Here is a 12,384-nt window from a genome sequence, read left to right as displayed (position 1 = left end):
AATGATACATTTGGATAATATATGTGTGTAATAAATAATGTTAATAAAAGTGACAATTTTATCTAATTGTTAATCTTCAAATAATCGGGAAATGAGGTTTAAAATATTTATCGAGTTACCTTTCTCATATGCAATTGTTTTTATTTATATAATTTTTCGTATTTTTCCATTTTTTATCTTCTTAATTTTTCTATATTTTTCGTTTCTTCTGAAGACTTGGTTTTCAAGAGATTGAATCTCATAAGTTTTTATTCGGGTTCGTTCATTCTGAGCCGTGCAAAATCTTCGAATACGATGTTGTCCTCCTCTTCGTTGACATACAGAGAATTTTCGTAACGGTGTCGTTCAATAGATTGCATTTTCTTCATTGCATTGAAGCGCTGACGTTCAACGGTGCCTAGAATAACAATATGAATAATTTATTTTAGTTTCTGAGGTTTATCGTGAAGTTACACAATTTCTATGTTTTAAGTTTATTACCTTCAGCGGGATGCAACAATTTAAATGGTACATCTGTAACAAGTTCGCCTCCAAGAGTTCCACAGTTCAATTTAACGCGAACTGTATAAGATACTACGATACCAATAGCGTCAGCTGGACATTTCCCTTCAGCCACCAATGTAGAGCTGGCTAAATTAACATCATCTTCCTTCAAGTGACCGTCTAGCGCCACACCTATAAACACAATAACCACATACATATAGATAGTATATTTCTTAGGAATTCCTAAATTTAAATGATATTAGCACTTGTTTAATGTTTAGTTAAATAAGTAAATAGGAATTTGTTTCACTGAGTACTAACCACGAGTGTCCTTATTGCTGCGCGCCAAAGGAACTAAATAGAATGATTTCGATAAACTGGCTCCAGGTGTGATTGGGCAACCTTCGCGGCTTTCTAAAGACGCCACATGACGACTGAATTGAGAATTGATCATAGTAATCTCAACGTGCTGAATCACCATGCAACGGATGCTGCGAACTGATTTTCGGGAGTTGTTCGAAACAATGACATTAGCAGCAATCTTCTCGCCATGGTAGTAGATCTCCCTGTCCAGGGTCACTTCCAGATTAATTTTACCATTGCTGAAAGTAAATCCTTTGCTTACGAGTGAGCTAGGAAGACGGCGACCTCGGGAAGCAGGAGCATGTTGCAACTAAATAAAAAGAGAAGCAAATTATTAATACATTCGTAACGTCTTCATTTAAGAATTTTGTTCCAATTTATCTCACCTTTTTAATAGCTAATGTTACAGAACTTCTCTTGTGGCTTTTTTGATCTTCATTTTCTGCAACATAAGTTCTGACACAATATTCCACACCCATTGGTTTGCCTTGATCTTCTTCGGCAGGTTGTAAAGTAACCTATAGATACATAATGATTACTTAAATTAACTTAGATTTATTTTTCAATCATATTAAAAACAGAAATAAGCTTACCGAGCTTGGCGCCATTTCGGGGAAAATAAATGTAAAAGGATAAGCATTGGGGCCAAGCTTCTTCAACAGCTTCTCTTGAACGGTTGTCAACTCCATTTTAGAATTGATCATAGGCACAACTTGATCTTGTCCAATCACCATTTCCTTGGAAAACTTCACTCCCATCACCTCATCCTCTTCTCTACCATAGCGGTATGTAGTCACGAGCTGGAGGAAAATAATATTATTTACAAATCCTAATATTTACTGCACTTTTTTTCTATAATATTGCGATTAATTTATACCTGACTATAAACTTTTCTTCCTTTCAGATATTCAGTATCAACCACTACCACACCATCAACGGGATCGCAGTAATCCATATGATCAATGAAGTCTCGTTTGCCAAGGTAAACAGTGATTTTTCCATTTGGAGTAGTCTTTTTAAATACTTTTACAGCGACCACATAGGCCATGGATAAGTATTTCAACATTTTTGATAATTCTAATAAATCTGTTTAATTTCGAAATACGGATTGACAAGGACTTATTTAGTAGCTAGTAAGGGTTCTAAGTGTGAAAGGCGTTCACCAGAAGTGAATATTCTCAGGCAAGCTCAGTTATATACTCGTAACATGTGAGGTTTCATGTAAAACAAATAACAACCTAATAGGATTTTGTTCGTGGGCGGGCTAATAAGATTACAATCTTATGACGCATAAATACACTGAATCGATATTGTGTTACATCACTAGTAGTATCATTTTATGAAAATCGACACAAAACGTCATGCGTCATGAATATGACATTTGGCGACAGAAGTTTTGTATGTCAAGATTTTTGACAAAACCTATTTGTTTAGGTTATTTTTATTGTAGTTCGTAAAATAATCTACTTCTAATTAATTTAGCAAACCAATATGATTCTTGTAAGCGATATATAAATTCTTTATGTTATATACCACAAGACTGATGTTACAATTCTGAATTAAAAAAGATGTGTAGATTCTTTAGCTAAGTGAGACTGTAAGTTTCATGTTTTGATACATTGTGTAATTGAAAATATTTGTTATTAAACGTACAATATATTTTAACGCAGACCTTTGGTCGGCAAATATACCCTAATTAAATTAGTAGCTGTGTAAATATATTTTTCAAAATAAGTTGAATTTTTATCGGTATATGATAGAACAAGTTCATATTCAGTTTTTTACTAATGTATTTTTTAATAATTTCTTATTAGCCTTACATTTATTATGGCGCAAATAACAATGGTGAAATACATCTACCTAAAATACTTTACAATTCAGTGTTATAAGATTAAAATCAAATATTGTTTTATTTTTTATTGAATCAAAATGTGTACTCAAGGGTTAATTATTTCCAGTTATACCATTAGCATGCCCACCTTCCTGACCCCGGGCCGGCATGGCTACAGTGTTCGATTTTCACGGACCAGACCTGATGCCCTTGCAGTTGCTACCAGCCAGTACTATGGTCTCGCTGGAGGAGGAACATTGTTCTTTCTCGAGTTGGCTCCTGATGGAAGTACATTGTTGGAAATGCAAAAATTGGAATGGAGTGATGGATTATTTGATGTGGTATGTATTTTTGAAACTAATTTTACTTATATTAATTTTAGAATTATTAATTTCATAAAATACATGAAAGAACACTTATTATTAACAGTTAATTATATAAAAACTATAAATGGTATTACTAATGTACTACCAAAAAATAAAAAAGATACTCTATTGATTCTAAAAGTCGCAGTTTCAATCAAAAGCTGCGTAAAGAAATACTTCAATTGATTTTTTTCATTTTCTTCTATCAGCTGTTTTTCATTTGTACTTGGTATATTAATACAAACAACTCTTTATTGTCCAAATTGCATTAATTTAGATATTACTTAACAAATAGAAAAAATAAGTTTTTTTTATTAATTTAGTATATATTGGAGTATGTCATTGTCTTGCTATGTATTTTCTTTTTAAATAACTTATTTCAATAATACTATGGTCATCCTTGATAATGAAATCAAGTAAGGTAAAAGCACTAATGCCCGACACTGAACTAAAAGATGACACTTTCGAAAAAAATCGTTTTTATTAAGAAAACTAATCATTTAAGTAACACCACTACTGATATTAAAGATACCTAGGGTCATTTATGATACGTGGTCAAAAGCTTGCATACATTGTCAAGCAAATTTCAAAACGGCGTTAGTTGACAACAAACAATATGAGCAGGTTGATAATAAGTCCGTAATTCTTAGCGTTTTTCTTAAGGCAACTGACTTTTAATACATATGATTTTGTCTTATCTATATATGATTATTGGCTATTGTTGGTTTCGATATTATAAATGTATGAAATTATTGATCTATTAGAACTATTTCCTTGTTATTTTGGCTTGTTTTTTTATGAATTTTAAGTGGTGTTTACTATTAGTACCACAAATCAAACAAAACCTAAAAGATGACATGTGTGTCTTCTACTAGGGTTACATCGAACTGATTTTGTTAGCTTATTTTAATGCAAATTTAGCCTTTATGTTTTAAAACTAATATTTATATCCGAGTTTCGTTTATTTTACACTAGTCTAACTATAAGTAGACAGTGTCAACTATTAGGGTATACTAGGTGTCAACTATTAGGTAGCCATTAATTTCAAATTAAAGTTCGAGTACGATGCCTCCAGTAAAGGGTCTGATGTTTCGATACTCCGAAGATAATATGGAAGCAGCTATATAAGAATGCAGGCGGGACGTTCCGACAGCTACTGCGGAGAAGAAAATCGGAGTCCCCGAATAACTTTGATAAACAATGTCGAGGGAAAGACCTATTACACGTAAAATAGGAAGAAGGTGTTACGTGTCCGAAGCCGTAAAAAAAATACTCGTAACATGGGCAAAAGCCATAGTCAAACAAGGGTTCCCAATACGAAAAGATAACTTACAAGATAGCGTTAAGAAAATAGTTCAAGACCTTAAGATAGTAAGATAGAATCCAAGAACGGTAGACCAAGGAAGAGATGGTACAATAGCTGTTTAAAGCGTCACCCTGACCTTATAACAAGGTAAATTTGAAAGCCTCCAGAGCATCTGTAATCATATCTCAAATAAAAAATTGGTTTCAAGAAATTGTCACTTACCTAAACAGTAATAATCATACAGATATTCTTAATGCACCTCAGCGAGTTTATAACATGGACGAGACTACTTTCTTCGTGAACCCCAAAGGAATAAGGTCCTAGTATCAATAGTTTAGGTTTTGAATAGTTTAAAGTACTTAATATCATCATCATCATCATCCCAGCCTGGAAGACGTCCACTCTGGGAAAAGGCCTCCCCCAAAACGCCAAAAACTAATTACTTTTGACAAGCAATATGGCTAAATATTGATTTTCTGCCAATTATATTTTTATGTTATTTGATTTGATTATATTTTGTTGCTAATTTAATAATTTTAAAGCACAGGCTGTGCTCGGTATTCATTTTAAAGTATTTTTATTGATTTGTTTTGATGAAACAAATAATATTAGAGTGATCTTATATATGTCTACTATTAGTGCCAATTGATGTCTATTTTTGGTGGATTTGATTTTTGATGGTGTCATCTTTTAGTGTCTACGACAAACCTAAGAAGAATATTATTCTTAGTTAAAAATATGTCAGTTTTAAAACATCTTACATGGAAAAGTTAAATTGTAAAAGTTGCTCTAACAGTAAAAAAAATTGTAACTGTAGTTTTTTGATAAATACATCTGCTTTTTTGAGAATGAAGTTTGGTTTGTCCTTAATGTGTCTAGCATTAGTGCTTTTACCTTATTGCATTCAAAATTGCCTAAGGTGTAATTTCATCAGTATACCATAACTAAATTAAATTTATTTTAACAATTCGTTTTATGTAACTTGTTATTTTTATTAATAGCTATTTTATCAGTATGTTATTGGAATAGGTGTATGTAAATATGATTTTTGCCCTGTTCAATTGGCGGGTACACAAGACAACCGCTGCTTGATCTCTACTAAAACTATTATTATGTATTGTAATAATATTATAATAATAGTATGGTATAGTGCAACCATTTATAGATATTTATTTGTAGTTATTTTTATTACTGTCTATCAGTGCTAACATATTACAAATATAGAGATATCATTGTAGGTACAAAGTGTGTACATCAAACCCTTATCAGATTTGTACTTTTATACAACTCAAGTCTGTGATTTTAATAAATTCCTAATCATTTTGTTCAGTCACTATACCAGTAGAGAAATGAATTATATTTATAAGTTCACTCATATGTATTATCCATTCACTGTGTTATTGTTTATATAACAATTGCTTTGCTAATCTTACTACAATAAAAAGTAGTGATCAGTCCCAGCTTTTATTCTTTAACAGACATGTATTATACATGTAAACCTTTCTCTTGAATCAATATCTATAGCTGAACGTAATATTAAAATCCGTCGCATAAATTAAAAAATATAAGGAAATAGCAGCGGCCACTTTGTTTTATACTATGTAAAGATGGCAAAGATATTGAGGTTGTTTCGATGCTTGTTACACTTTTGTGCAGAAACTACTCGACCAGTTGCAATGAAATTTAGTACACAGAAACATCATATTTTATATTAATTATTAATTACCTGAATTCATATAGGCAATGCTACACGCATTGTTAATACTACCAGCCAGTTTGGTAAGCTATTTCACTTGGTAGCTCAACTGGATTTTTTCAATAAATTTTTTAACATGGTTTTTAAAATGTGATCATACCTTATGACTAATTATCCCTTTGAACATCATTCTTATCTTTAGCTTTAATCTATTGTACTTTCTTTACATGGAATTTCTGAGTATAATCAGGATTATAATATTTTTAATACCTGAACTAATTATATGAAGAAGCCCTATTTGAATATTACGTGTACAATCTTGCTTTTACAAGTAGTTAATAGGATCACTTAGGTATATGCTATTTTTAGCCAATTGATTTAAGTTGCTAGTACTATCCCATAATAGTATATTACACAGACTTATAGGTACTGAAAGTCATAAGTTTATGTCTGATTTGTTAATTAGATAACAATAATCAATAAATTAGTCAGAAATAGAAAGGCTATTTCTGACTAATTTATTGATGAAGGAAGATACTAAATAAAGCCAAAGTTAATACTAACATTGTCATCATTTGACAAGAATGTTGACTGTAAAATATTCCATGTCAGTACACTACAAAGTACAGTCAACATTTATGTCAAATAATGTACATTTTCATAAAAAACATGCCTTATTTAAGGTTACTAAGTATTCCCAACATATTTATATTTTTAATAAATCATATACCTTTTTTTTAAATAATTGTAATAAATAAATATAATTTTATCTTTATTACTGAAAAAATAGCGAAAACTCCTCCTATATGTTTTTGGTCCTTCGAGTCGGATGTTTTAAGCATGCTTACTGTTATGACGCCAGACGTGGTCGGGTACAAGCGAGGCGGCGGTGGCATGCGGCGCCGGTGACGGTGCAGTGGTGGTGTGGCGAGGAGGGTGCGCGGCGCCACTGCGAGTACTACGGGGACATTCCAGCGAGGTCTGCTCTGTGGACTGGCCGCGTGGACGCCTCCTCAGCGCCAGTTGGGACACCACAGTCAAGCTGGTAACTATACTGCAATTCTGCTTCCTAATGTTCTGATGATAAGGTTTGATTTGCAAAAATTTTGTAGTCCCAGACATGAAATTTGTTGAAGAGTGATATGGCAGTGAAATTGGTCAAGGTGTTATTGGAGTAGACTTTATTACAAATCGTTGTTATTTATGTTACAATCATCATTGCTTTACCTTTATGCTATCATTTGGGCACGAGATATCATTTTCATCCACCGGTCTCTATCAGACATTATATCTCGCGCGGACGCCTTCTCGGCGCCAACTGGGACACCACTGGTAAACTATACTTGCAATTCTATATTCTAACGTTCAGATCATAAGGTTTGGTCTGCAAAAATATTGTAGTTTCTGACACCAAATTTACCTTGTAATATATGTTTTGATTTGAAGAGTGATATGGCAGTGAAATTATTGAAAAAGGTACAAATACTCAGAGTGGTTTATCTATCATCGTTGCTTTACTTTTATGCCATTATTTAGGGTTGGCTGAAGCTGTCATCTTGATGTCACTAATAGTGTAATTCAATGTAATATGGACTCTATTCCCTGCATTTAGCTTCAGGTGTAATACAGGTCTCAGCTTACACTCTTTTTATGCCTAACGTTTTTCCTTTTACATCCATCGTCTACGTGGGTATGGTCTCAACAATTTCTGTTGATAAGTAGCTTGCTTTGTAAGCTATTTTGGCTTTGGGTGAGATATAGCAGTGGAATTATAAATAAAATATGATAATGGAGGTACCTTACTCATCAGGCATGGCAATTTCTTGCAGTATCATGGGCATCATGTCTGTGATGCTATTCATGCAGTCAACGATTACTTCCTATCAAGCGTACCGTCAGCTTGTTTCCTATTTTAGTATCATTTAAAAACTGAGCATCGTTATAATAATATTGTATTTGTTTATCATTTATAGTGGGACCCTGAATCTGAAGCCTGTCTCAATACATTTGCGGGTCATTCTCAACTGGTCTACACGGCGGCGTTCTCTCCCCACTCTCCTGCAACCTTCGCCTCCGTCTCAGGAGACGGCCACCTTAAGTTATGGACTTGCACAGAGCCACGACCTGCAGCGGTTGTGAAGGCGCACGAGGCTGAGGTAATTTTAATCTTATTGTAACGGTATTAGGTGTTATATCTGTATATTTCATGACATTAGTTAAAAAATGTTTTATATTTTTTATGTATAAGGAGAGATGAACTATAAAATAAGAAATGAAACGTAATATGTGTATATTATTTATATTTAATTTCAAAGTTTTTTTTTTTTAAAGAAGGTGCAATAGTTCAGGAGGATACTACTATCACTTACATATAAAGTCATAAAATGTCTCTCTTTACAATATTAGTATAAATTATAATAATTTGCAGGTTTTATCATGTGATTGGAGTAGAACAGAGACGCATGCAATAGCGACATCTGGATCTGATGGTCTGGTCAAAGGATGGGATTTGCGGCGTCTTACCTCTCCTATGTTCACACTTAAAGGTAATATCAATTATTTTCTTGTAGATATTTCATACAGTACAGTCATAATCTAAACAGATCTTGTAACTAGAGGCAACTAGAAGTACTTAAATACTTTTATAAAAAATATCCAGACAAATATAAAAATCATACTCATACATAAAAAAGTATATTCATACACTTTTTTATGTAAATAGAACAGCAGACGTGCTTACAGCTCATCATGACGTCCGTAGTGCTGTTCTCATATACAGCACTACTGACATCAGGTTATTGACACGTATGATTCCACTCACGTAACATGTGACACATTACAGAGGACTAACATATCATGTCTCTAATTTAACTGCTTTATCAAATTGAAGAGAGACAGATACCAACGCAGACTACGTCTTCGTTTTGTCTTTAAATCGTCTTTAATTTGCATAATTGTAGGTTGCGAATGCGCAGTAAGGCGAGTACAGTTTTCACCACACGCGCCCTCCGTCATAGCGGCCGTGTCATACGACTTTACTACAAGGTATGAAAGCACTAATTATTTATAATAATAATAATAAAGCCCGTAATTTCGAAATTTATAATACAATTCTTTTTAACTAAAGTATAGATATTTACAATAAATCTCTAATGGCAGTGTGCCTTTTGGCTTAGACCTTTTCCAGCGACGTCAATTTCTTCCGTTTCTATCATGTGTAATTCTTTTCCATTTTGTGCCCAAAGTGGACTTCAACTCTTCATTTCATTAACTGCCTAGCCCTCTTTCTCTTCCGTCTCTATGATACCACTCTGTTGTTCCTCTACTCCATTTTTCTCTTGTGTCACGCATCATGTGGCCAGCCCATCGCCACTTCTGGTCTATTTTTACAGAATGTCAGTCACTTTTGTCCTCGGTGACAACTAGTAATTATTATTTCTTAACAACCAGGATATGGGATCTGAAGCGAGGTTGTGAGCCACTAGAGACGATCCGCCATCACTCTGAGTTCACATACGGGCTGGACTGGAATACACTGAGGCCACATCAGATAGCCGACTGCGGCTGGGATTCGTTGGTGCATGTGTTTACACCGAGATCACTAGCTTGAGACTGGCTTAGGTAAGTTGTTACTGTTGAAGATTGAGCCTCTTTGTAATTTGCTGTTACTGTTGTTCCAAAACATAATAAAACCTATGATAATGATTATGATATTAAATAAATTTACCAAAGAGGTACACTTGACTGAAGAAATGCGTAAGTTTTTACCAGACTGTACAAAGTGGATCTCGGTAAAGAATGCTTTCGGCTCAGTAATATCCGTTAAAAGGATATATAACAATAACCCTTTGAGGATACATAGGTATTAGTATATTTTCTAATATATAAATTTCCGTTTCATAGTGTTTGTAACAAACTCTCCTGAAACGGCTTTACCAATTATTATCAAATTTGTGGGTCTGAGAATAGGACATAAACTATTTTTCATACTTCTAAATGATAATGGTACTTCACACTCCATTTTTTTTTGAGGTTTTGGCATTAAATCTTACTAATATAATAAATGTGAAAGTTTGTGAGTATGGATGGATGGATACTCTTTCATGCAAAAACTACTAAATAAATTTTAATGAAACTTTACAATAATATAGCTTATACACCACAATAGTATGTAGGCCATAATTTAAAAAAGATATTATGTAAATACGGCAAAATATACTAATAAATGTTCAGTTGTGATGGAGACGATGTTGCTTGAGTCAGTTAGCATTACATACAATTCTAAGTTTTCACTCATCTACCAGCAACCCCTATTTTTTCATAACGACATTACTTTAATAATTTTCGATATTTGTAAATATCAATCGTCGTATTATATTGTAAAACAATGCTTGCTAGGTCAGTTAGTATTTATTCTAATATTTTCCATTTCAGATGTTCCCAGAGTGTTCGAAGCAATCGAAAACTTTGACTGATGATGGCTGTGTATAATGCGATGCATGTTGTTCCAATATGCACTTTGAGTGCCAAATTAATTGGTGTCGTATTTGTTTGTACGAATTAATCGGTGCGTAGTTAAAGATAGTTATAATCAAAACAGGGATGATAATATCCTTCACTGACGGTGGCATGCAATTTTTTTATATTGTCTCATTTTTTTATATTACAACCTTCTTATCCATAAAAATAAAGTGCAATAAGCCCATTTACAGACTGATAGTCATGGCCTAGTGGTTACTACACCGACTTATACTGAAAAGTCGGTAAGTTCTAATCTGCTCAGCATTAATAAACTTTCTGTGTCACTTTTTATTCCTAACTAACTCCCCTGACTGTAACTGTGATGAGAACACCTATAAGAAACGAAGTTGATTCGGAATACGGCGGTAGCTTCGTCCTCCCGTAATGCTTTTATACCGAGCGAATGTGGGCATTTGAGCAAGTGTTGAGTTCACCACGATGTCGTCAGTTGCCTCGTTTAAGATAAAAGCCGTGAAAATATATATATGAAAGTATAAAATAGTTCAGTAGGTCAAATGGGTTTGTAGGAGATTTAAGTTTATGCATAAGGAAGAGTTTGTATTTAAACATATTTTTTATATTGTTTTTTTTTATTCCATTGCATTTAATACCACCGTCATTGAAGGTTTTGTTAAAGTTGATGGCAGTAGGGTATGAGGGATGTAATATAAAATTATTATTTCGTTATTTATTAATAGAATATTATTAGTTTTTATATGCCAATCAAAATAACGCGAATAAAAGTTATTATAAATGAAATGAATAAACATTTTTGTTACAATTTTGTATATTTTTTATTTAGTACTTCTGTATATATGAACGTTCGTACTTAAATGTTGATGTATTTGTAAAGTGTATGGACTGATTGCATGTTTCATACATTTCCTCTCCGACGTCGATGGCCAGTTCACAAACGTTCTTCTTTGTTATATATATATATATATATATATATAACAAAGAAGAAATAGTTAGTTATATATATATAGTATAGTTATATATATATATATATATATATAATTTACATCTGATGGTCGCGTCTTCGTCGACGCATGGGTCTTTAATATATTATATATATATAGCATTTTGTCTACCACCCAGGTGGTTTGGTATTGTTAAGGGTTCATAGCGTCTTATGGTATATTCTTTTTCTTCATTCTTATATTGTAACCACAGCGAATTCAAGTTGAGGGTCTATTAGCACTTAATTTTATTTTTAGCACAATTTTGCGTTTCAGATCAAAATATTAATATTTAAATCTTTTAGAAAAAATGTGACCTCACTCCTTTTAATCTAATAATGATATAATATAGCGCTTATATCGACCTTCTTACTACCTATGTTTGTTAATGCCAGGACATCATGAAACCTTATCGATTTTAAAAGACGATTGTCGTCATTTCAGAATTTTTAAAATTTTATTTTTTTAAATGCGAAGGGCATTTAAAAAATTATAATTATTATTGTATGGACGGCCATTGAACGTATTTTCTTGTGTTTGTAATAAGATATTATATTTGTAAATAATAGTTTGTGTATATTACGATGGTTTATATTGTATCTATATTATTGTTAGATTTATCTAATCAGCTTTATAAAAAGCATATAGTTCAATGTTTATGTTTAATGGAAACTAAATGTGTAATAATATGAATATTGTAACTATTCCATTTCTTTATTTATATAGTTTTAAATAATTTACTAGGATTTTTAATATATTGAACCTGAAGGCTGAAATCTGATCAGTGTGGAGTACTGAAAGAGTTTATCTAGCTAGTTTTTACAGAGGTAATGACAACTATGTCACTTAGCTTAAGGATC

The 12,384-nt window shown here is 32.7% G+C and overlaps 2 protein-coding genes across 4 annotated transcripts; one reads left to right on the top strand and one right to left on the bottom strand.

Moving 5' to 3' along the window:
- On the bottom strand, positions 1-6,940 carry LOC131843635 (arrestin homolog). 2 transcript variants are annotated; one of them, XM_059192308.1, is made up of 6 exons: positions 6,893-6,940; positions 1,440-1,646; positions 1,233-1,364; positions 805-1,156; positions 481-675; positions 1-397 (listed from the first exon to the last, which is right to left on the bottom strand). In XM_059192308.1, exons 1-6 carry the CDS (start codon positions 6,938-6,940, stop codon positions 249-251), a joined length of 1,083 nt encoding a protein of 360 aa, XP_059048291.1. In that variant the 3' UTR covers positions 1-248. The 2 variants fall into 2 exon arrangements, with proteins under 2 accessions (XP_059048291.1, XP_059048290.1); XM_059192307.1 differs by lacking the exon at positions 6,893-6,940 and adding an exon at positions 1,724-1,960.
- Positions 1,730-10,746, top strand: LOC131843636 (peroxisomal targeting signal 2 receptor). Of its 2 annotated transcripts, none has more exons than XM_059192309.1 (8): positions 1,730-1,828; positions 2,805-3,018; positions 6,907-7,089; positions 8,018-8,200; positions 8,473-8,590; positions 9,005-9,089; positions 9,495-9,665; positions 10,479-10,746. In XM_059192309.1, the coding sequence occupies exons 1-7, from the start codon at positions 1,809-1,811 to the stop codon at positions 9,652-9,654; spliced, it is 963 nt and encodes a 320-aa protein (XP_059048292.1). In that variant the 5' UTR covers positions 1,730-1,808; the 3' UTR covers positions 9,655-9,665; positions 10,479-10,746. The 2 variants fall into 2 exon arrangements, with proteins under 2 accessions (XP_059048292.1, XP_059048293.1); XM_059192310.1 differs by lacking the exon at positions 1,730-1,828 and adding an exon at positions 2,158-2,443.
- Positions 10,747-12,384: the final 1,638 nt, after the last annotated feature.

The sequence above is a fragment of the Achroia grisella genome, unplaced genomic scaffold (genome assembly GCF_030625045.1).
Source record: "Achroia grisella isolate CSIRO2021 unplaced genomic scaffold, CSIRO_AGI_Agris_v1 utg327, whole genome shotgun sequence".
In the NCBI taxonomy this organism is placed as follows: Eukaryota; Metazoa; Arthropoda; class Insecta; order Lepidoptera; family Pyralidae; genus Achroia; species Achroia grisella.
This window is presented reverse-complemented; position numbering and strand designations above follow the sequence as displayed.